Here is a 25,674-nt window from a genome sequence, read left to right on the forward strand (position 1 = left end):
TCTCTTTGGAATCTCTTTCAGGAGGTGATGGGTAGATTCTTTCAATTTCTATTTCTATTTTACTCTCTAGTTCTAGAATATCAAGGCAGTCATCCTTGAGAATTTTGTGAAAGATGATTACAAAGCTCTTTTGTTTTTTGATTATGGCTTTCAGGTGGTCCAATCATTTTAAAATTATCTCTCCTGGCTCTATTTTTCAGGCCAGTTGTTTTTCCAATAAGGTGTTTCACATTGTTCTATTGTTTTCATTCTTTTGATTTGGATTTATTGTTTCTCAATTTCTCAAGGAGTCACTAACTTCTATTTGCTCAATTCTAATTTTTAAGGGATTATTTTCTTCAGTCAGCTTTTGGACCTCCTTTTCCATTTAGCCAGTTCTGCTCTTTAAGGCATAGGCTTTTTGGAACTTGTTTTTCAATTTGTTCTACTCTGTTTTTAAGGTGTTATTTTCTTCAGTATTATTTTTTCTGTGTCCTTTACCAAGCTGTTGACTCCATTTTTGTGATTTTATTGCATTCTTCTCATTTCTCTTCTACCTCTGTTACTTGAGCTTTAAAATCTTTTTTGAGCTCTTCCATGGCTTGAAACAAATTCATATTTTTCTCAGAGGATTTGGATGTAGTATCTTTGACTTTGTTATCATCTTCTGAGTGAATGTTTTCATCTTCTTCATCTCCATAATAACTTTCTATGGTCAGAATTTTTTTCTGTTGTTTCTCATTTTCCCAGCCTATTACTTGAATTTTAACTCTTGTTAAAGTAGGGCTCTTCTTCCAGGGTGGAGAGTACATTGTCACAAGCTTCTGTGATTCTGTGTAGCTTGTTTCAGAGATACTTCTAGGGACCTGTAAGTTCTCAGTTCTTCCAAGGTGGTATGATCTAAGGCAAACTGCTCTGGTCTTTGAACAATTGCAAGCTCTCTTTTCTACCTTGGAACTATGACAAAGTGGCTGCAAGCTCTGGTGTGCTAGTGCTCTTCCTCACCCTGGGATTGTCACCCAAGACTACAACTCAGATCTAAGCATGGGCAAAGCAACTGAGTCCTGCCTCTGTGCTAATCTCTTTGTGACCAGTTGTTTGACCTCCTTACTATCTGTAGGCTTAGAGCTCTGGAAGCAGCTGCTGCAACTGCTGATTCAGTGGCTCCCAAGGCCTCCACTTGTTTTGCTGGGGCCAGGGCTCTGTTGGTGTGGCATGTGTTGGACTGTGCTCCACTGTCACCCAGGTGCAACAGACTTTTCCTTTTGACCTTCTAAGTTGTCTTTGGCATCTGTGGGGTGAGGTCTGGAAACCACCACCACTGATTTAGTCACTCTGAGGCCTGCTCCTGGTTTTCTGGGGCCCTGTCTCCACTGGCATGGCCTGAGCTGGACTGTGCTCCTCTCTCACTCTGGTACAACAGACCTGTCCTGTGGAACTTCCAAGTTGTCTTTGGCTTGAAAATGTTTTCACTCCATCTTCTTGTGGGTTCTGCTGCTCTAGAATTTGCTTAGAGTCTTTATGTAAAGGTATTTGGAGGAGGTTGGGAGAGAACTCAGGCAAGTCCCTGGCTTTACTCTGCCATCTTGGCTCCACTTCTCAATAGCCAAGTTATATTAGAAAATAATGTAAATATATAAAATTTTTGTTATTCTCCAATAGAGTAATCTTCAAATAATATGGTTCTCAAAAGAAACTATTAACATCAGAAAATAGTGCTCCAAATTGCTCTTAAAGGAGAAACAAATATTTTTTAAAAATGAGGTTTTACCTCATACCTAATGTATCTACAAAGGTGACAAAGGACAAAAGAATAAACATTAAAGGGATTATGAAAAGACGGGCACACCAGTAATGCCCTCTTGGCAGAACCATGAATTGGTTTTACCATTACGGAAATTAATTTGTAGTTAGGAAAGCAGAATAAATTGTCCATACCCTTTGACACAGACAGCTCATTGCCAAGAATATACTCCAAGAATGTCAATGACAAATTATAAGAGGGCCCTTATATGTCAAAATGTTTAGAGTGAACTTTTTGTAGCAGTAAAGAAATAGGAATAAAGTAGATGCTCATATTGGGGATTGGTTACATGTGTTGTAGTATATGATGGGATATCACTGCATTAGAAGAGAAGAAATATGATTACAGAGAAGCATAGGAAGACTAATGTGAATTAATATAAAGTTAACACAACCAGGAAAATCACATGTACAATGACTACAATAAGAACATCTCAAAATTTTAATGAACAAGCTTGGCCCCAAAGAAGAAATATGAAAAGCTACCTCTTTCTGAATTATGAGATGGTATATGTAAAAATTCACATATGTCAGACTTATTTGGTGAGTAAATCAGTTATGATGAACTTTCTCCCCCAGTATACATGCAAACACACAAATATAAACATGCACGCACTTTTTAAAAATCTTTCATTAAGATAAGAGAATCTCTAGGAGAGGGAGGATGGAGGGATACATAATAGAAATGTAGGTGATAGGAGAAATAAAAGATAGTGGAAACATTTTGGGGAAAAAAGTTTCCATCTTCTCTGTTACTAGTCTTACCCATTCCGAGCAAAGTTGGCCCAATATTTCATCATTGTCCTGCTAAGCTGCTTCTCCTCTTCTGGGGAACTCTCTGAAAATTAGAGCAGAAGAAGGAATGCAACTAGATGTTAAGGATCAATACCTGTTATTCTTCGTGGTTCCCTACCATTTTTGCCTTCAGACTGTGCTTCCTTTAGGGAACTTTCCTATTCAAAAACTTCCAGTTTTCTATTTTACCCAGTGCCCACCCTAAGCAATGCTCTAATTTTTTTCCATGAAATTTAAAAATGGTTTTGATTTCTATGTATCCTACCTCCCAGGGGAATTTACTTATTATCAGGAGATAATAACTTAAAGAAATTTAATCCCCAGTGACAGCATTTTAAATACTAGTGAGTTTTTGGGAAGGATGCTGACAATATCTGATAAATATTATTTAGTAGCATAAGATTTTACAGCTTGTGGGAAGACCCATCTAGTCAAACCTCTTTATTTTACAGATTGGGAAGCTGAGGGACAGAGTTGTACAAGATCATACAAATATAAGTAGCAAAGCTGGGATTTGTCTATAGGTTCTCAAACCTCAAACCCATTGTTTTCGCTATGCCAAAATCCAACTTTGCATCTAAAACCGGAGTTTCCTTAGTACTAACATTCTACTTGAACATCTCTAATACATTGCTGCTACTAGAAATGGAAAAGAAAAGAAAAGAAAAAGGGAAAATGGGCTCAAATTTTCTTTCTAAATCTTCAAGAAGCCCCATGAAGCCAGCTAGCATGTACAATACTTGAATGGAAAAATGGAAAAAAAAATGGCGAAGCCTGATGGGAACAGGTAAAATTATGGGGCTGTAGTGTAAACCTCCAGAACACACATGGATTCTCTGATTCTGATACACAAAGTCTTTTTCAAAGTATGGCATCATGAGCTCTCCTAACATTTTTACCAAGGGCATGATCCAGTGGATAGGGCACTGAGACTCTGGTTAGGAAGACTCATCTTCTTAAATTCAAATCTGGCCTCAGATACTTACTGGTGATGTGACCATCAGCAAGTTGTTTAATCCTGTTCCTCATCTCTAATCAGTTCCTCATCTATAAAATAAGCTGGAGAAGGAAATGGCAAAACACTCTAGTATCTTTGCCAAGAAAACTTCAAATGGGTTTCCCCATTTGGAAAATGTCTGATGAAAAGTTGAACATGACTGAAACAACAGAGATGAACCTCATTGCCAACATATTTTAAAGCCGGGCAGTCATCCAAGGAAATCAAGGACTTAGAGCAGAGTTGTGTGGAATAATATTCTGCCTATAGATATGCTCTCAGATTATGCTATACTTCACAATGCATTCTAAATGGATACACAATTTAAATATTAAAAAGATAACATAACAAAAATTAGAAGATAAGCAAATCATATACCTTTCATACCTATAGATATGCGATGTATCTTTAACCAAACAGTGGATAGAGGCAATTACAAAAGATAAAATTGATTATTCTGATTATATGAAACTGAAATGCTTCTGCACTAACAGAATTAATGTGCCTTGAAAAAACAATGGAAATGGTTGAAAGGAGAAAAATATTTTTATTCAATTTCTCTGGTAAGCATTTGGTATTAAAGATATATAAATTACTAACAAATTATATATACATGCATATACATATGTGTATATGTATGTATATGTTATATATGTATTTATGTGTGTATATATACATATATATACACATATATATATATATGTATATATACATACATATATATGTATGCATTCCCCAGTAGATAAGTGATCAAAGAATATGGACAAACATTTCTCAAATGAAGAATTGCAAAGTTTTTACAGCTACATGAATGAATGCCCCAAATCACTAATATTAAGAGAGACATAAATAAAAGGAATCCTGAGGTTTCACCTCATACCCTGCAAATTGGCAAAGATAACAAAGAATGGAAATAATTAATGTTGGAGGATGATAGGCACACTATACATTGTTGGTGGAGCTGTGAATTGTTATAAATAAAGAATGCAATTTGGCATTATGGAAATAAAACTACTAATGTGTCCATGCCCTTTGACCTAGCTACTGCACTATAGAGAATACACCCCAAGGAAGCCATCAACAAGAACAAAGTCCACATATGTACGAAAACATTCATAGCAGTATCTTTGAGTGATACCAAAGAAATTGAAATAAAGTAAATGGACATTGATTAGGAAATGGCTAAAAAAAATTGTGGTACATGAACGTAATGGGATCCTACTCTGTTGTAAGAATTGACAAATGTGATGAATACATAGAAGCATGAAAAGACCCTCATGAGTTAAGATCTACATAAAGTTAACAGTGCCCTGGAAATCCCAATATACAAAATGGTTATAACAAGGTAAATAGAAAGAACAATCACTCCAAAAAAATGAATATGGAAAAATCCAAGGAAAATTCAAAAGAACTATGAGAGGACACTCATAATCCTCTCCTTTGCAGAGGAGGGAGGCCCACAGGTTCTGCACATTGAGCATGTTTTGGGACTTTTTCAATATATTGTGCTGATTATTCCCCTTTTTTATTTTTCAAAATATTATTTGTTACATAGACAGGTCTCAGGGAGGGGAAGATGCAGGAATACTGGGGAAAACTGCTGTGATATTTATAAAAAGACATGACTAAAAACATATTTTTTTAAAGAAATGAACTTGAAATCCTAGACTGTCTGAACTGGAAGGGGCCTCAGCTAGCATCTAGCCCAATCCACCTTGAACAAGAATAGCCTTTCCAACTCTCCTAACAAGTGGCCATATAGCTTTGACTTGAATAGCCAAGTAGTGGGGAACTCATTACCTTAATAGATAGAATAAGGATATTTTCGAACAGTCAAAATATTTCTTACATCAAATCAAAATCTACATCTATGTAACTTTTATCCATGATTCTTAATTTCACCCAACAAAACCAAGTCTACTTCCAAGTAGTAATCTTTTCTATAGTTGAAGATAGCTGGTATCATGGCCATGCAGTCTTCTCTTCATAATAACTTTCCTCAACTTTTTTCAACTATTCTCTTTCAGCATGGTCTCAAGTGGCTCCCCAGTCTATGTACTTTTCCTTCAATCACTATCACAGGATACTCCAGATGTAGTCTGACCAGTACTTAGGCAGAACTTGTGACCTTCCCAAATACTAGACCACTGTAAATGCAGCCTAGCATCACTTCCTACTGTAAATAAGGGGTCCTTACTCAGTTTTGACACCTTGTTGTTATATTTATGGGACTGGAAATCAAATGATGATAGTTCTAGTTCTATTTGTGTCACCAATCTTAACGGAATCACTTCGCCTGTTTCTTCATCTCTAAATTGGGTATAGTAAAATAAAGTTCTTTCTACCCAACAGGGCTGCTATGGTTATCGAAAGAGATAACAAGGAGGGAGACAGTTTGTTAAGTTAAAAGGGCTATGCAAAGGTTAATGATTAATTTCCAGAAATGAGTGGTAGGTGACAATGTTTATGAAGCTTTTGTAGCAAGCAAAGATTCATTACCCATTAGCAATGGAGTCCCAAAGACAAAGAAAAATTCATCCCCATGGTCTGCCTTTATTGTCACTGGTTTCAAGTTTCCCCAAAAGCTTGGTCGATGCTGAAAATGGTACATGTAGGTAGGTGCCCCTGATGCTGGAAGTAAAGAAAATGGTGGAAAATTTAGAAATTTACGTCTCTTACCATTGATGGAGCTCCTTGGAAACCATTTAAAAAGTAACAAAAGCTTCTGCTCTAGGACATTCAGCTATTTTAAATAATGAGAGATGATAGGTCTTGGGCACAATACCTAGATTTACCAACAGAGGCATGCAGAATGATATTGCACGTTATTTATTTTCTCTAAAGTTGTTATTCATATCTAAGGTAATTTAGTAAGGTACTTATGCTCTCCTTCCTTGGTTACAGAATCTTAGGTATGGGTAGGATATTCAAGGTCATCTTGCATAATCTCCTATGGGTATCCTCAATATGTCATCAATTTTTGCTTAATAAAGGCAGGCCATTCGAGATCTCCAGGTTATCAAGTGTCATTATGGTGCTGTCCCCAGCTGACCAGTGTCACCTGCTCATAAACTGTTGCTTTCTCCTCTACCTAAACCTTTATATCCTTCCTGTTCAGATTTAGAAAATATTAAAGCCAGGATTTGAACTTAGGTAACCTATCACTATCTTATTTTTATATACAGTTATCTACTTTGCCTCTGGGTAGAATGAGTTAGCATCCTTGGCTACAAAGTGGAAGGACTAATTCTGACTGTATCACTACCCTCCTATTTGGTATCCTTGTGAACTCACCTCTATGAAGTTGAGCCACTATTATAGATGGAATCCCAAACATCAAGTCTCCCATCATGTCCAGAAATAGGCCTTTCTTTTTGACAGGATCTTCTGTCACTCCAAGATACTCTTCAGTTATCACAGCAGTGAGTTCTTTGGGGATTTTCTGAATGGGTCATAAATGAAAAGCATGTAGTAGTTCATTCAAAGCTTCCATTTTGTCATCCATCCATACATTATTTCATCTATTCATTGACTTTATACCCTACAAAAGATTGGCCCAAGCAACATTGTTTCTCAATAACATTGTCAATCCATTGTAGCCAAGCCTCCCCATAAAATTTTTAAAACTTGCTGTAAATTGTTTAGCCAATAACCCATTTATAACATTACTTATTAAGGCTAATTGCCCACTAAAAATATCATTTCATTTAAAATCACATATTTATGGAATTATGCTATTGTTCAGTTGTTCAGTTACATCCTATTCTTCATGACCTCATTTGGGATGTTCTTGGCAAAGATACTGGAGAGGTTTGCCAAATCCTTCTCCAGCTCATTTCACAAAAGAGGAAAATGAGGCAAACACTCAAGTGACTTGACCAGGGTCACACAGCTATTAAGTGTCTCATCTCAATTAGTGTTTTGCAGATGCCAGGCCCTGATCTCTATCTGATGTGCCACTGAGCTAACTATGGAACCATTAGAGTTCAGTGGATAACCTTGGTTCATAATTTGGTTCTTCCATTGAACAATCATCCAGAGGGAAATCATTTTACTTCTCTGGGGCTCAGGTACCCCATTTTTACAATGAAGGTATTGATCTACTTTGTTTCTAGGTCCCTTTAGTTTTAACATTCTGCAATCTAAAATTCCCCCCTCACCCATCCATCTGCCAATTTATATTGTAAATTTTTTCTCAGTCCTGAAATTCTATGATTCTTAATCCCTTACAAGAAGTGGGTAGGAACTCCACAATAGAGCTGTTGCTTTCTCTTGGTCCAGCCTGTCTCCTGATAGAGGATATCCCAAGAGCTGCAAAATAAATAAACAGAAAAGCAAGTATTTATTTAATAAAATAAAAGTAAAATTTTAATAGTATTTAAATTTTTTTCCCCAAACTTCATGTCAAGACAATTTTTAGCATTCACTTTTTACAAGATTTTGAGTTCCAAATTTTTCTCCCTCCCTCCTTCCCCTGTCCTCTTTCTAAGTTGGTAGGCAATTTGACATAGGTCATACATATGGTATTGTGTAAAATATATTTCTATATTAGAAACTGTGAAAAAAGAAACAGATTAAAAGGAACTTCAAAACCATGAAAAAGAACAAAGTAAATGAAAAAAATATGCTTCAATCTGCATTTAGAGTCTTTCAGTTTTTCTTTTGTTTTGTTTTGTTTTGTATTAACATGGATGTGGATTGATTGCATTTTCCTTCCTGAGTCCTTTGTACTTGTCTTGGATCAATGTGTTGTTGAGAAGAGTTGAGTCATGCATAGCTGGTCATAATATGATGTTGCTGATACTATGTACAAAGTTTTCCTGGTTCTGCTCATTTCACTTCACACCAGTTTGCATGAGTGTTTCCAGGTTTTTCTGAAATCTGCCTGTTTATCATTTCTTATTGCACAAAAATAATCCATTACATTAATTTACCACAGCTTGTTCAACCATTACCCAATTGATGGGCATCCCCTCAATTTCCAATATTTTGCCACCACAAAAGGGCTACTATAAATAGTTTTTTGCTCATGTGTGTCCTTTTCCCTTTCTTATAATCTCTTTGGGATACAGAACTAGTAGTGGTATTGTTGGATCAAATGGTACATACAGTTTGGTTGCCCTTTGGATGTAGTTTCAAATTGCTTTCCAGAATGGTTGGATCAGTTCACATGTTCACCAACATTGCATCAGTGTCACAATTTCTCCACATCCTCTCCAGTATTTATCATTTTACATTTTTGTCATATTGTCCAATCTGATAGGTATGGTAGGTACCTCAGAGTTGTTTTAATTTGTGCTTCTCTAATCAAAAGCAATTTAGAGAGTTTTTTTCTTATGTCTATAGATACCTTTGATTTCTTCATCTGAAAATCTTTTCATATCCTTTGAACATTTATCAATTGGGGAATGGCTTGTATTCTTATAAATTTGAGTCAGTTCTCTAAATATTTGAGAAATGAGGCCTTTATCAGAGACACTTGCTATGAAGATTGTTTCTCAGCAAGATATATAGGGAATGGGGCATAGAAGTCTATCCTGTCCTACAAGAAAGCAAGGGGAAAGGGGATGGGGCGGAGTGGGGTGACTGAAGGGAGGGCTGTCTGGGGAATGAGACAATCAGAATATATGCCATCTTTGAATGGAGGAGAGGGTAGAAATGGGGAGAAAATTTGCAAATCAAAATCTTGCGCAAATCAATGTTGAAAGCTAAAATACTAAATAAAAAAAGAAGAAAAAAAAGAAGACTGTTCCTCAGTTTTCTGCTTTCTTTCAAATCTTGGTTGTATTGATTTTGTAAAATCTTTTTAATTTAATAAAATGAAAATTATCTATTTCACATTTCATAATACTCTCTACCTTTTGTTTTGTCATACATTCTTCCTTTCTCGATAGCGCCGACATGTAGGCTATTCCTTGCTCTTCTAATTTGCTTATGGTATAAATTTTTATGTCTAAATCATGTACACATTTTAACCTTATCTTGGTAAATGGTGTGAGATGTTGGTCTATACCTAGTTTGTGCCCTATTGTTTTTCAATTTCCCTGGCAGTTTTTGTCAAACAGTGAATTCTTATCCCCAAAGCTGGGGTATTTGTGTTTATCAAACACAAATTACTATTACTATGGTCCTTTACTGCTGTGTCTTGTGTACCTGATCTAGTCCATTGATAGACCACTCTATTTCTTAGCCACTACTAGATGGTTTTGATGATTACTACTGTTTAATATAGTTTGAGGTCTGGTATTGCTAGGCTACTTTCCTTTTTATTTTATTTTTTCATCAATTCTCTTGATATTCTTGACATTTTATTCTTTCAAATGACTTTTGTTGTTTTTTCTAGCTCTATCAAATACTTTTTAGTAGTTTAATTGGTATAGCACTTAATAAGTAAATTAGTTAAGCAGAATTGCCATTTTTATTATATTGGCTTGCCCTACCCATGAACAAATGATGATTTTTCAATGGCTTACATCTGTCTTTATTTGCTGGAAAAATCTTTTTAATTGTGTTCATAAAGTTCCTGGGTTACTTTTGTCTGGTAGACTCCCAAGCATTTTATATTGTTTACAGGTATTTTGAATGAAATTTCTCCTTGTATATCTTGCTACTGGGTTTTGTTGGTCATATAAAGAAATACTGATTATTGGAGAAAGTCAGGAACTTGCCTGAGCTCTCCTCCAAACTTCTCCAAATACCTTTAAAAATGATTCTAAACAAATTCTAGAGCTCCAGAACCCACAAGAAGATGGAGTTAAACAAATTTCCAGCCCAAGACAACTTGGTAGGTAGGCAGGAAAAATCTGTTGCACCAGGGTGAGGGAGGAGCACATTCTAGCTCAAGCTATGCCAGCAGAGATCAGGCCCCAGCAAACCTGTAGCAGACCTCAATGTGACTGAAGTACTGCCAGCAATGGTGGTTTCCAGACCTCTCAGCCCATAGATGCCAAAGACAACTTAGAAGGTAAGCAAGAAAGGTCTGTTGGATCTGGGTGAGAGTGGAGCACAGTTCAGCACAAGTAGTCCAAGTACAGCCCCAGCCACAGCAAACCGGGAGCAGGCCTTGGAAGTGACTGAATCAGTAGCAGCAGTGGCTACTTCTGGACCTCTCAGTGCATGGACAGAAAGGGGTGCAAACAATTGTTCTGAAAGAGATTAGAGGGATCTTTTTGCTAGCACTGAGGCAGGACTTTGTTGCTTTGCCCATTCTTGGATTTGAGTCACAGTCCTGGTTGGCAGTCCCAGGGTGAGGAGGATCATGGCAGAGCTTATAGCCACAATGGAGGAGAGACTTTCATCACAGTTCCAATACAGAAAAGAGTGCTTGTGGTCACACACAGACCAGAGCACAGGAAAATAGTAACTTCTACTTAGCTCATAGCACTATGGGAAGAACTAAAAACTTACAAGTCTCTGGAAGTATATCTGAAAATAGCTGCAGAAAGCCCCTGCAGCTTGGGACAGCCTGCCTTCCACCCTGGAAGCAGAGCCCTGTTTTATAAAAGAGTTAAAAATTAAGTAATAGGTTGGGAAAATTAATAAACAATGGGCAAAAAAACTCTAACTATAGAAGGTTCCCGTGGTTACTAATGGTAACATACATTAAGAAGAGGACAACAAAGTCAAAGATACTATATCCAAAGCCTCCAAGAAAAATATGAATTGGTTTTAGGCCATGGAAGAGCTCAAAAAAGATTTAAAAAATTTAGTAAGTGAGGTAGAGGAAAAATTGGGAAGAGGAATGAGAGGGATGCAAGAAAATCATGATTAATGAGCCAACAACTTGGTAAAGGAAACAGAAAAAAAACTGAAGAAAACAACACCTTAAAAAAAAGCCTAGGGGGATTCCAGGGGCGGAGCCAAGATGGCGGCGGGTAAGCAGGGACTAGAATGAGCTCCGTACCGAGTCCCTCCAAAAACCTATAAAAAATGGCTCTGAACCAATTCTAGAATGGCAGAACCCACAGAACAGAAGAGGGAAACAGGGCTCCAGCCCAGGACAGCCTGGATAGTCTCTGGGTGAGGTCTATCCCACACGGAGCTGGGAGCTGGGAGCTGGGAGCTGGGAATGGAGTGGAGCAGAGCCCAGCCTGAGCAGCATGAAACAAACAAACTTGGAGTCGGGCAGATGGGGCCCCCAGCGCCCTGAATATGTGAGCTGCGGCAGTTACCAGACCCCCTCAACTCACAAACACCAAAGACTGTGGAGAAGGTTAGTGGGAAAAGCTGCGGGAGTGGAAGGAGTTCGCGGTTCGGCTTCCAGCTCTGGGGGCAGCGGAGGTGGGCAGCTACAGTTGCTGCTGCTTCTGGCCCCATGCCCACCTGGTGGGAGGAATTAAGTGGCACATCAGAGAAGGAGTGAAGAGCCTGCTGAAGATCTAAGCCCAGTTCGGGCTGGGGGTTCCTGAGGAGGGAGGAGGGCTGGTACCTCCCCGTCAAACATAGAACATAGAAATCGTTAGTCTACAAGCAGTCATACCCCACTGAAAAACTCAAGGGTCAAGTTAGCTGGTTGGGTATATGGCCAGGCAGCGGAAGCACACCCAGATTCAGTCTCAGACTTTCGATTCTTTCTTTGGTGACAAAGAAGACCAAAACATACAGCCTAAAGAAGACAACAAAGTCATAGAGCCTACAACAAAAGCCTCCAAGAAAAACATGAACTGGTCCCAGGCCATGGAAGAGCTCAAAAAGGATTTGGAAAAGCAAGTTAGAGAAGTAGAGGAAAAATTGGGAAGAGAAATGAGAAGGATGCAAGAAAACCATGAAAAACAAGTCAATGACTTGCTAAAGGAGACCCAAAAAAATACTGAAAAATACACTGAAGAAAACAACACCTTAAAAAATAGATTAACTCAAAAGGCAAAAGAGCTCCAAAAAGCCAATGAGGAGAAGAATGCCTTGAAAGGCAGAATTAGCCAAATGGAAAAGGAGGTCCAAAAGACCACTGAAGAAAATACTACTTTAAAAATTAGATTGGAGCAAGTGGAAGCTAGTGACTTTATGAGAAATCAGGATATTATAAAACAGAACCAAAGGAATGAAAAAATGGAAGACAATGTGAAATATCTCCTTGGAAAAACCACTGACCTGGAAAATAAATCCAGGAGACATAATTTAAAAATTATTGGACTACCTGAAAGCCATGATCAAAAAAAGAGTCTCGATATCATCTTTCAAGAAATTATCAAGAAGAACTGCCCTGATATTCTAGAGCCACAGGGCAAAATAGAAATTGAAAGAATCCATCGATCGCCTCCTCAAATAGATCCCAAAAAGAAATCTCCTAGGCATATTGTCGCCAAATTCCAGAGCTCCGAGATCAAGGAGAAAATACTGCAAGCAGCCAGAAAGAAACAATTTGAGTATTGTGGAAACCCAATCAGAATAATCCAAGATCTGGCAGCTTCTACATTAAGAGATGGAAGGGCTTGGAATACGATATTCTGGAGGTCAATGGAGCTAGGATTAAAACCTAGAATCAACTATCCAGCAAAACTGAGTATTATGCTCCATGGCAAAATATGGATTTTCAATAAAATAGAGGACTTTCAAGCTTTCTCAATGAAAAGAACAGAACTGAATAGAAAATTTGACTTTCAAATGCAAGAATCAAGAGAAGCATGAAAAGGCAATCAAGAAACCAAAATTGCAAAGGACTTACTAAAGTTGAACTGTTTTGTTTACATTCCTACATGGAAAGATGATGTGTATGATTCATGAGACCTCAATATTAGGGTAGATGAAGGGAATATGCGTATATATATGTATATGTGTGTATGTGTCTATGTATATATAGAAGTGAATGTGTATGTATGTATATATCTATGTGTATATGTATGTATGTGTGTATATATATATATATTTAAAAGAGAGAGAGCAGACACAGGGTGAGTTCAAGATGAAGGGAAGATATCTAAAAGAAATAAAATCAAATTAAGGGATGAGAGAGGAACATACTGAGAAAGGGAGATAGGGAGAGATAGAATGGGTGGATTATCTCACATAAAGGTGGCAAGAGGAAGAAGTTCTGTGGGAGGAGGGGAGAGGGCAGGTGAGGGGGGAATGAGTGAACCTTGCTCTCATCAGATTTGGCCTGAGGAGGGAATACCATACATACTCAGTTGGGTATCTTACCCCACAGGAAAGAAGAGGGAGGAAGATAAAAAAAAATAAAAGGGGGGGGATGATGGAGGGGAGGGCAGATGGGGGTGGAGGTAATAAAAAACACACTTTGGAAATGGGAGTGCGTCAAGGGAGAAAATTCAATAAAGCAGGAGGGGTTGGGAAGGAGCAAAATGTAGTTAGTCTTTCACAACATGGGTATTGTGAAAGGGTTATACATAATGATACACGTGTGGCCTAGCTTGAATTGCTTCACTTCTTAGGGAGGGTGGGTGGGAAGGGAAGAGGGAAGAGAATTTGGAACTCAGAGTTTTAAAAACAGATGTTCAAAAACAACAAAAAAAAACATTTTTGCATGCAACTAAAAAATAAGATACACAGGCAATGGGATGTAGAACTTTATCTTGCCCTACAAGAAAGGAAGGGAAAAGGGGATGAGAGGGGAGGGGGTTGATAGAGAGGAGGGCTGACTGGGGAATAGGGCAACCAGAATATATGCCATCTTGGAGTGGGGGGGAGGGTAGAAATGGGGAGAAAATTTGTAATTCAAACTGTTGTGAAAATCAATGCTGAAAACCAAATATGTTAAATAAATAAATTTAAATTAAAAAAAAAGCCTAGGGAGGGCAGAGCCAATATGGTGGCTTGTAAGCAGGAACTAGTGTGAGCTCTGTACTGAGTCCCTCCAAAAACCTATTAAAAATGGCTCTGAACCAATTCTAGAACAGCAGAACCCACAAAACAGCAGAGGGAAGCAGGGCTCCAGCCCAGGACAGCCTGGATGGTCTCTGGGTGAGGTCTATCCCACACGGAGCTGGGAGCTGGGAGCTGGGAGCTGTGAATGGAGTGGAGCAGAGCCCAGCCTGAATGGCGTGGACCATCCAGACCAGAAGCCGGGCGGAGGGGGCCCTAGCCCTAGCAGTGAGCTGCGGCAGTTTCCTGACTCCTTAACCCCAAAACACCAAAGACTGCGGAGAATGTTAGTGGGAAAAGTGGGAAAAGTGGTGACAAAGAAGACCAAAACATACAGCCTAAAGAAGACAACAAAGTCATAGAGCCTACACCAACAGCCTCCAAGAAAGACATGAACTGGTTCCAGGCCATGGAAGAGCTCAAAAAGGATTTGGAAAAGCAAGTTAGAGAAGTAGAGGAAAAATTGGGAAGAGAAATGAGAAGGATGCAAGAAAACCATGAAAAACAAGTCAATGACTTGGTAAAGGAGACCCAAAAAATACCGAAAAATACACTGAAGAAAACACCACCTTATAAAACAGACTAACTCAAATGACAAAAGAGCTCCAAAAAGCCAATGAGGAGAAGAATGCCTTGAAAGGCAGAATTAGCCAAATGGAAAAGGAGGTCCAAAAGACCACTGAAGAAAATACTACTTTAAAAATTAGATTGGAGCAAGTGGAAGCTAGTGATTTTATGAAAAATCAAGATATTATAAAACAGAACCAAAGGAATGAAAAAAATGGAAGATAATGTGAAATATCTCCTTGGAAAAACCACTGACCTGGAAAATAGATCCAGGAGACATAATTTAAAAATTATTGGACTACCTGAAAGCCATGATCAAAAAAAGAGCCTAGATACCATCTTTCAAGAAATTATCAAGGAGAACTGCCCTGATATTCTAGAGCCACAGGACAAAATAGAAATTGAAAGAATCCATTGATCGCCTCCTCAAATAGATCCCAAAAAGAAATCTCCCAGGAATATTGTCACCAAATTCCAGAGCTCCGAGATCAAGGAGAAAATACTGCAAGCAGCCAGAAAGAAACAATTTTAGTAGTGTGGAAACCCAATCAGAATAATCCAAGATCTGGCAGCCTCCACATTAAGAGATCGAAGGGCTTGGAATACGATATTCTGGAGGTCAATGGAGCTAGGATTAAAAACTAGAATCACCTATCCAGCAAAACTGAGTATCATGCTCCAAGGCAAAATATGGATTTTCAATAAAATAGAGGACTTTCAAGCTTTCTCAGTGAAAAGACCACAACTGAATAGAAAATTTGACTTTCAAACACAAGAATCAAGAGAAGCATAAAAAGGTAATCAAGAAAAAGAACAAGAAAAAGAAATTGCAAGGGACTTACTAAAGGTGAACTGTTTTGTTGACATTCCTACATGGAAAGATGATGTGTATGATTCATGAGACCTCAGTATTAGGGTAGCTGAAGGGAATATGCATAATATATGTTTATGTATATATATGGGTGAATGTGTATGTATTTATATATCTATGTGTGTGTGTATATATACATATATATGTATATATATATATGTATGGGGAGAGAGAGAGAGAGAGAGAGAGAGAGAGAGAGAGAGAGAGAGGGAGAGAGGGAGAGAGCGGACACAGGGTGAGTTGAAAATGAAGGGAAGATATCTAAAAGAAATAAAATCAAATTAAGGGATGAGAGAGGAACATACTGAGAGAGGGAGATAAGGAGAGATAGAATGGGATGGATTATCTCCCATAAAGGTGGCAAGAGGAAGCAGTTCTGTGGGAGGAGGGGAGAGGGCGGATGAGGGGGGAATGAGTGAACATTGCTCTCATCAGATTAGGCCTAAGGAGGGAATACCATACTTACGCAATTGGGAATCTTACCCCACAGGAAAGAAGAGGGAAGAAATCAACAAGTTTAGCAATCTACTCTTTGATAAACCCAAAGAGGCCAGTTTCTGGGCTAATAATTCACTATTTCACAAAAACTGTTGGGAAAATTGGAAAATGGTAGGGAAAAAACTGGGCATAGACCAATATCTTACACCATATACCAAAATAAAGTCAAAATGGGTTCATGATTTAGGAGTAAAAGTTGATACTCTAAGTAATTTGGGAAAGCAAGGAATAGTTTACTTATCAGATTTGTGGAAAAGTAAAGAATTCATGACCCAACAAGAGATAGAGAGCATTACAAAATGCAAAATGGATAATTTTGATTATGTCAAATTGAAATGTTTTTGTACAAAAAAAAGCCAATGCAACAAGAATTAGGAGGGAAGCAGAAAATTGGGAGAAAATCTTTGCAACTAGTATCTCTGATAAAGGCCTCATCTCTAAAATATACAGGGAACTGAGCCAAATATATAGGAATACAAGCCATTCCCCAATTGAGAAATGGTCAAAGGATATGAACAGGCAGTTTTCAGAGGAAGAAATTAAAGCTATCTACAGGAATATGGAAAAATGCTCTGGATCGCTGCTGATTAGAGAAATGCAAATCAAAACAACTCTTAGATACCACATCTCTCCTGTCAGATTGGCTAAAATAACAAATCTGGAGAATGATAAATGCTGGAAAGGATGTGGGGAAATTGGAACATTGTTGCATTGCTGGTGGAGTTGTGAGCTGATCCAGCCATTTTGGAGGGCGGTGTGGAACTATGCCCAAAGGGCTATAGAAATGTTCATACCCTTTGACCCAGTAATACCACTTCTAGGGTTGTATCCCAAAGAAATCACGCAAGCGGGAAAAGGACCCATATGTACAAGAATATTTATAGCAGCTCTCTTTGTGGTAGCCAAGAATTGGAAAGCAAAGGGATGCCCATCAATTGGGGAATGGCTGAACAAGCTGTGGTATATGAAGGTGATGGAATACTATTGTGCCATAAGAAATGGGGATGATGCAGACTTCATAACAACCTGGAAAAACCTACACGACATAATGCTGAGTGAGCAGAGCAGAGCCAGGAGAACGTTGTGCACAGCCACAGATGTATGGATTCCGTGAGGAACAACCCTGACAAACTGCGCTTTTCTCAGCAACCTAAGGGGCAAGGACAACTCCAGGGGACTCACGATGGAGAATGCTATCTTCATCGAGACAAAGAACTGCGAAGTTTGAATACAGACTGAGGCACACTACATGCTCGCTTTTTCTGCTTCTCTTTTGTTTTTGTTTTTGGGTTTTTTTTTTGGTTCTGTTTCTTCTTTCTCATGATACATTCCATTGGTCAAAATTCTTCTCCACGACTTGACTAGTGCATAAATTAATTCAATGCGAAGTTATACATGACAGTTATATGAGACTTCATGCCGTCTTGGGGGGAGTGGGGGGAGGGAGGGGAGAAAAACTGGAACTCAAAACTATGTAGAACCATGCATGGTAAACTAAAAATAAAAATAAAAATTTTAAAAAAAATGGGGTGGATGATGGAGGGGAGGGCAGATGGGGGTGGAGGTAGTCAAAAACAAACGCTTTCGAAAGGGGACAGGGTCAACGAAGAAAATTCAATAAAGGGGGATGGGTTGGGAAGGAGCAAAATATAGTTAGTCTTTCACAGCATGAGTATTGTGGAAGGGTTATACATAATGATACACATGTGGCCTAGGTTGAATTGCTTAACTTCTTAGGGAGGGTGGGTGGGAGGGGAAGAGGGGAGAGAATTTGGAACTCAAAGTTTTAAAAACAGATGTTCAAAAACAAACAAAAATGTTTTTGCATGCAACAAGAAAATAAGATACACAGGCAATGGGGCGTAAAAATTTATCTTACCCTACAAGAAAGGAAGGGAAAAGGGGATGGGAGGGAAATGGGGTGACAGAGGGGAGCACCGACTGGGGAACAGGGAAACCAGAATATATGCCATCTTGGAGTGGGGGGGGGGAGGGTAGAAATGGGGAGAAAATTTGTAATCCAAACTCTTGTGAAAATCAATGCTGAAAACTAAATATGTTAAATAAATTTTAAAAAAAGACAAAAAAAGCCTAGGACAAATGGTAAAAGAATTTCCAAAAGCCAATACCTCATAAAACAGAATTGACCATGTGGAAAAAGGAGGTCCAAAAGCTCACTGAAGAAAATAATTCCTTAAAAATTAGTATTGAGGAAATGGAAGCTAATGACTTTATGCAAAATCAAGAAACAATGAAACAAAACCAAAAAAACATGGAAAAAAAGAAGACAATGTGAAATACCTCATTGGAGAAACAACTGACCTAGAAAATAGATCCAAGAGAGAGAATTTAAAAATAATGGGACTACCTGAACACCAGCACCAAAAAAATTTAAAAAAGAGCCTAGACATCAACTTTCAAGAAATTATCAAGGATAACTGCCCTGATATTCTAGAACCAGGGGGTAAAATAGAAATTGAAAGACCCCACCAATCACCTCCTGAAAGAGATCTCAAAATGAAAAATCCCAAGAATATTGTAGCCAAATTCTAGAGTTCCCAAGTCAAGAAGAAAATATTGCAAGCAACCAGAAAGAAACAATTCAAATATCATGGAGTCACAGTCAGGATAACACAAGTTTTAGCAACTTTTACACTACATATGATATTCTAGAGGGCAAAAGAGCTAGAATTACAACCAAGAATCACCTATCCAACAAAACTGAGTATAATCTTTTGGGGGAAAAATGGATATTCAATGAGATAGAGAACTTTTGAGCATTCTTAATGAAAAGACCAGAACTGAATAGAACATTTGGCTTTTATATACAAGACTCAAGAGAAGCATAATAAGGTAAATAGGAAAGGGAAATCATAAAGGACTTCATAAGGTTAAAGTGTTTGCACTCCTACATGGGAAGATGGTATTTGCAACTCCTACAGCCTTTCTCATTCTTGTGGTACCCAAGAAGGAGTATATATAGACTGAGGGCACAGGTATGAGTTGAATATAAAGGGATAATAATTAAAGAAAAATAAAATTAAAGGGTAAGAGAGGAACATGCTGGGCAAAAGGGAAAGGGAGAGGTAGAATGGAATAAATTATCTCACATAAAAGAGGCAAGAAAAGTTTTATATTAGAGAGCGTCTGTGAAGGGATGTGAGTGAACCTTGCTCTCATGGGAACTGGCTCAAAGAGGGAATAGCATACACACCAATTGGGTATAGAAATCCATCTTACCCTGCAGGAAAGTAGGAGGGGAATGGGATAAGAGATAAAAGGGAGGGCAGATTGGGGAAGGGGGTAGTCAGAAGCAAAACTCTTTTGAGGAGGAATAGAGTGAAATGAGAGAGAGTATAGAATAAATGGAGTGGGGGGAAAGATAGGATAGATGGAAATACAGTTAGCAATAGTAATTGTGAAAAAAATTGAAACACGTTTGTCTGATAAAGGCCTCATTTTTCAAACATACAGAGAATGGAGTCAAATTCATAAAAATTAGAATGATTCCCCAATTTACAAATGATCAAAAGGTATGATAAGTTTTAAGATAAAGTAATCAAAGCTATCTGTACTCATATAAAACTACTGCAAGTCACTATTGATTGGAAGAATGCAAATTAAAACAATTCTGAGGTGATACCCCATACCTGTTAGACTGAGTAGTAGAATAGAAAAGTTAAATGACAAATGTTGGATGGGAGGTGGCAAAAACGAAACATTAATGCATTGTAGGTGGAGTTGTGAACTGATTCAACCATGTGTGTATGTATATGTGTGTGTGTAGGGTGTCCTCTCCAATACTTGAGGGGTTCTGTGCAGCTGTTTTCAGAGATACTTCTAGGTGCCTGTAAATTTTCAGTTCTTTCAAAGAGGTATGATCAAAGGAGAGGGGTTTACTCCTTTCCTGGCCTGTGCTGTGTTCTGTGAGTGAATACTAGCATTCTCTTCTGCCTTGTAAATGCGAGAAGTATTCCCTCTCCACCACAGACACAAGCTCTGCCACACCAGCACTCCTCCTTACTCCAAGACTGCTACTCAGGACAGTGATCCAGATCCAAGCAGAGAAAAGCAAGAGAATCCTGCCTCAGGACCAGCCAAGAGATCCCTGCAATCCCCCTGTGATCACTCACTTGATTCCCCCACCATCTGTGGACTGGGAGCTTTGGAAGTAGCCACTGCTGCTGCTGCTGCCACCACCTCAGGCTCTGCTGCCCTGGGCTGGGGCCAGACTGCACTCCTCATTCACCCAGGTCTGACAGACCGTTCATACTGAACTTCTATGTTGTCTTTGACTTTTGTGGGTTCAGAAGTCTGGAAACCACCACAGTTCCCAATGACTCAGTTCCCTGGGGCCTGATTTACCTCATCTGTGCTTGGTTGTGCTCCTCTGCCAGCTTTCCTGTCAACCTTCCAGGTTGTCTTGGGTTGAAAATTTATCTCACCCTGTCATTTTGTGGGTTCTGTAGCTCTAGAATTTGCTTAGGGTCATTTTTCACAGGTATTTTGAGGAGTTTGGGGAAGAGCTCAAACAAGTCCCTGCTTTTACTCCACCATCTTGGCTCCACCCCAGTCCGAGCTATTTTTCTTTCATAATTATCTTGCATCACTATTGTTTCTTTTCCTAATTTTTCTTCCACCTCTTTCACATGATTTTTAAACTCCTTTTTGCAGTCTTCCATGAGTTCTTTCTGGATTTGAGACTACTTCTCCTTTTTGTTTGGCGCTTTGCCTAGTTGTTTTGACATTGTTGTCTTCTTCTGAATTTATGTCTTAATCTTCCCTACCACCATAACAACTTTCTATGATCAGATTCTTTTTTCAGTTGTTTGTTTGTTTGTTTACTCACAGTTATGGCTTTTCCCCTTTCTTTTAAATTTGAGTTCTACTCCTGAGGTGGAAGGGGCACTGCCTGAGGCTTCTTGTGCCAAGGACTGCAGTACTGCTGTTACCCTGAGGTTCATGGGGGGACGCTTGTATCAGGTACTACACTGAGGGGCTTCTTTGTGGGTTGGCTGGCACTGCTGGAGGCTGTAGGGGTCTGGCAACTTACCTGGTGTTGAGAAGGGTCCTAATGGTGGTGTCTGGCATGTGCTGAGGCTGATGCAGTGTTTCTGCATTTTCCTGGGGCTGTACTGAATCACATGGTGGAGGCCCAGCTTGGAGCTGCCTGTATGCTTAAGTACCCCTGGATTGGGGTCCGCTTGTTTACCCAGTACCACACTGAAGCACATGGTGGTTCTAGGCATTGGAGTCTGCCCATTCCCCTGGCTATTCTGAAGCACATGCTGAAGCGCATTTGCCTGTTCCACTACATTGGGGCTCAGGATCTCCCACTGGTTTGCTAAGGTGGGATTGCTGTTGGCTTGTTGGGACACTTCCTGTCCTGTATTGTACTCCTCTTTTACCTGAGTGAGACGCATCTTTCCTGCTGATCTTTCAAGTTTCTTAGGCTGAAAAGTTGTTACACCCTGCTGTTTTGCTGGTTCTACTGTTTCAGTATTTGTTTTGGGGTACTATTTTATGCTTGTTGGAGGTGAGAGGAAAGTTACAGTGATTTACTGCCTACTCCACCATCTTGGCTCCTGGAAGTCCCTTTCATTCCTAAAAATGAAAATTTGCAAAATGCAATAGCAGTCAACAAATGAAGTATTCCTTGTCAAACAAGTGAAGAAAATATTTTCTTTTTATCTTTGTCATTGAAACAAGATTTTCTAAGTTGAATTAGATGAATTAATTCATTTAGTCTATAAAATATCTCAAGAAACCACAAAATAAGATTTTTTTTAAATTATGAAAGTAATAGTTGCCTCACATTTATCCAACTGATAAAAACATCCTAGGGTTCTTATTGTGTTTAGGAGGCTGGCCAATGGGCCACCTCCTTACCATTAATATATCTTTGACCCTGTACTATTTCTCTCCCACCATAACCAAACTGTTGCCAAGGTTCTGTCCATTTCACCTTTGTAACAACTCTCAAATATGCCCCCTTCTCTTTTGCCACCACTCTGGTGCATGTCCTGATCAACTCATGCTTGGACTATTCTAATAGCCTACTGGTGGAATTGCCTGCCTCAAGTCTCTCGCTACTCATCTTCCAATCATCTGCCCAAATGATTTTTCCATAAGGCAGAGATCTTATCATGTCCCCCTAACCCCTCCACCCTCACTCAATAAACTCCAGTGACTCCCTATCACCACTAAGGTCAACTAGGAAGTTGGAGGGAACATGAGGGTCCTATATTCTGGGTTGTGGGACTAGTACACCAAAAGGGAAAAGGCCTAAGTTTTAATATTAAGTCTGCCACTAACTCATATATGACCCCCGATGATCCCTTCCTTCTTTGTACCTTAGTTTTCTTATTTACAAAATGAAGTGTTTAGATTAGATGATCCCTAAGGTCACTGATCTTTGAGTTAGGGAGTACTAAATAAAAGCTTTACACCTCCAATGACTTAACCACTGTCTAGAACCACTGGAAATATAATCCTATACTGAGGGAGAGAAGTACAGTGCTAAATCAACAGAGTGTTCTCATCACAATGAAGATTTTTTTTTCTTTAGCCAACAAGTAGGGTATTCCTGATCCTGGAGACCAAAAAAACAACCATAAGAATAAAGAAGAAACACAATGTTCTCACAGTTGGAAGAATCCAGCCAAATTCATCACTGTTGAATCCCACAATATAGGGGATATGAGTGAACTGCTTTTCAGTGAGGAGCTCTTTGGGACTTTTGGGGAAAAATATTCCATCCACAACTGTAGGAGGCAATACAATTTTCTGAAAGGAAAAAAAAATTACAAACACTTTCTCATGCTAACCCAAAGAGAATTAAACTATGCCATATTTTTAATGAACTTCCTCTATGGACTATGGAGTGACACATTCTCTCCCTCCATTGATAAGATCAGCAGGGACAAAATCCTGGAACTTTATTCTAAACCACAAGGGCTTTTATGGGTACTATCTTGATCTCACCAATGGATTATTTGTGAATCAATTACTTTTTACTCTCTTAGAACTGATTTGAATGTAATGGATTAGACAACCAGTTAAGTAAACTTAATTCAGCTAATATGGACAAATGTGTAGAAACATATGAGGTTACAAAAACTAATCCCTAATAAAAGGTTGTCTTGGTTGCACAGATGGAAAGTATTGAATGGTTTCCTGTCTTGTTTAGACCATGTTTAAGTATTACATTCTCTAAGGAACCTTCTCCGGTTACTCTAATCCAGGGGTTCACACTTTTTTGTGGCATGAACTCCTCAAAATGGTTTTAAATGCATTAAATAAACAGGGTTACAAAAGAAAGCAGTGATATAGAAATATATCAATATGGCAGCTTTCATTTTCATTTATAAACTTAACATTTCTATATCTCCTTCACTTGGAGAGGAGGAAACCAAGGCTTAGGAGGAAGTGAGGTGCTTAAAGTATAATTATTATTAAGTGTCAGAGTCAGGACTTATACCCTGATTTCCTTAACTCTTAATCCAGGGTTCTTTCCACTACATCATGATGCCCCTAGTGCGAGACAACTGCAGGTCCTCAGTTCAGCATGGCAAGTAGGGTAAGAAGAGAGGGAACATTTGTATACCTGTGTGTGTGTGTGTGTGTGTGTGTGTGTGTGTGTGTGTAGATACATTATATGTACACATATATATGTATAGCTATCTATCTATATCTATGATAGATAGATATAGGTCTATCTATCTATCTATCTATCTACTTATACTGTAGCTGTTTGGAGGGGGTAAGAATCTGGGAAGATTCAAAAGTCCAAACTTAGAGATGGTGGGGCTGTAGGGAAATTATTTTTTCCTCTTTTGATTATTCCAAGAGGATTTATTGGAACAGGTGGGATTTAAGGGATAATTTGAATTGAAAAGTGGTCCTAGAATCTTCTACAAATATTGTAATGGGTACTAACTTTGTAGTGATAGGAGCTATGGGCCTAGGGAGAAAGTTTAGTATTACAGAACTGAGTAGAAAATATTGGAATCTCAAGTGGGCCAATTAACCCCTCAAGATTTTTACTTAACAATTAGCCTAGAGCAAAGACTTACAGGCATTATCCTCACAAGGTATATAAGAGGTGGTTGGCATTAGCAATCATAGCCTTCCTTGCCTGGAGCCTTGGCAGTATCTCTTACAATTTCTGAAATAATTTGTAAGTCCAGGTCAGCTGTTTCCCTAGGGTGCTGCTCTGAAAATGAAATAGAACAACCTTGGCCTCTTGAAGAGCTGAATGATAAATCATTAGAGAAGATCCTCCATATTACAGTGTAAACTCAGCATGTATGTGTCAAGTTCCTTGCCCCCTTTTGCAAACTCTTCCGCTTGGAGACTGATAACAAGAAACTTCAAAGACAAAGAATAGGAAATAACTCCTAAACATTCCTGAAGAGGCAGTTCTCAGGAATGGGGGTGGGGCGGGGTGGCAGGGATGGATCCTCTCCCTAGCAGGAAAAACTTTCTTTGTTCAGGACCCTATAAAAGTCACCACCTGGGACAGGCACATTGGAACCTCACCCATGGGGAGGACTCACCAAGGTGGCTGTAAAAAACGAGGTTCTCCAGCTTAGGGATGGTGAATGTATGTATGTTGTATGTTGTATTCTGTATATGTGTCCTTTGTCGGTGTCTCTGCCTTTGTAGAGAAGAGAGGGATTCCCCAGCTTGGAGAAACCTGGGGTGGTTTGCCTAAGAACAGGTGTTGCCTCTGTGTGTCTGTGTCTCTGTCTTTGTCACTGTGTTAACTGTGTAGTAGGAATTGTTAAATAATGTGGTTGCGGGGTTAATAGAACATTTCCTCTGTCTTTCAATAAAAAAACTTTGTTCTGTTGGGAGTGTGCCTTATTGCCAGTGCAAATTGGAATCCGAACCTAACTTAGCTTAATCGAACAAAAGGGCAGTTTCATTAGTGGTTAATATGGTATATTAATCTGGCAGTAGCACGTGAATGGGGTAGACTGTTCCACAAGGCTATGGGTCTGAAATGACTCCATTCAAATAGGATTGCCTTCCTTGTATTTAACTGGAGCGTAAAGAAATCAAGACTCGAATAATTAAAACAGAACAAAACAAAACAAGATTGTCTAACCTGTGTGGGGTCTCCCACAAAATCCATGCGGAGTAGTTCCTGTGAAGATAGACAAAAGATGGGTGAGAAAAAAAAATCCCACAAAGTGCTCATCTTGCTGTTTCACCTGAATTTTTCATACTTTGTCAAGATTAGGTTCAGGTATGAAGTATACAGAATTTCTGGTCCCTGTGCTTCACAGCAGTATTAAAGTCAGGCTATGCAATCCATGAAGAGAGTCATAAGGTCTCTTAG

At 38.8% G+C, this 25,674-nt stretch overlaps 1 protein-coding gene across 1 annotated transcript in view; it reads right to left on the reverse strand.

Moving 5' to 3' along the window:
- LOC118841851 (liver carboxylesterase 1-like) overlaps positions 1-25,674 on the reverse strand; it is a 60,298-nt gene that overhangs the window by 4,023 nt on the left and 30,601 nt on the right. The window contains exons 8-13 of the mRNA XM_036749515.1: positions 25,441-25,479; positions 22,974-23,114; positions 7,805-7,885; positions 6,869-7,016; positions 6,074-6,205; positions 2,548-2,620 (exon numbers count right to left, since the gene is read on the reverse strand). Of these exons, the coding sequence (XP_036605410.1) occupies positions 2,548-2,620; positions 6,074-6,205; positions 6,869-7,016; positions 7,805-7,885; positions 22,974-23,114; positions 25,441-25,479 (614 nt within the window). The remainder of the gene's footprint in view (positions 1-2,547; positions 2,621-6,073; positions 6,206-6,868; positions 7,017-7,804; positions 7,886-22,973; positions 23,115-25,440; positions 25,480-25,674) is intronic.

Source organism: Trichosurus vulpecula, chromosome 3 (genome assembly GCF_011100635.1).
Source record: "Trichosurus vulpecula isolate mTriVul1 chromosome 3, mTriVul1.pri, whole genome shotgun sequence".
NCBI classification, from domain to species: Eukaryota; Metazoa; Chordata; class Mammalia; order Diprotodontia; family Phalangeridae; genus Trichosurus; species Trichosurus vulpecula.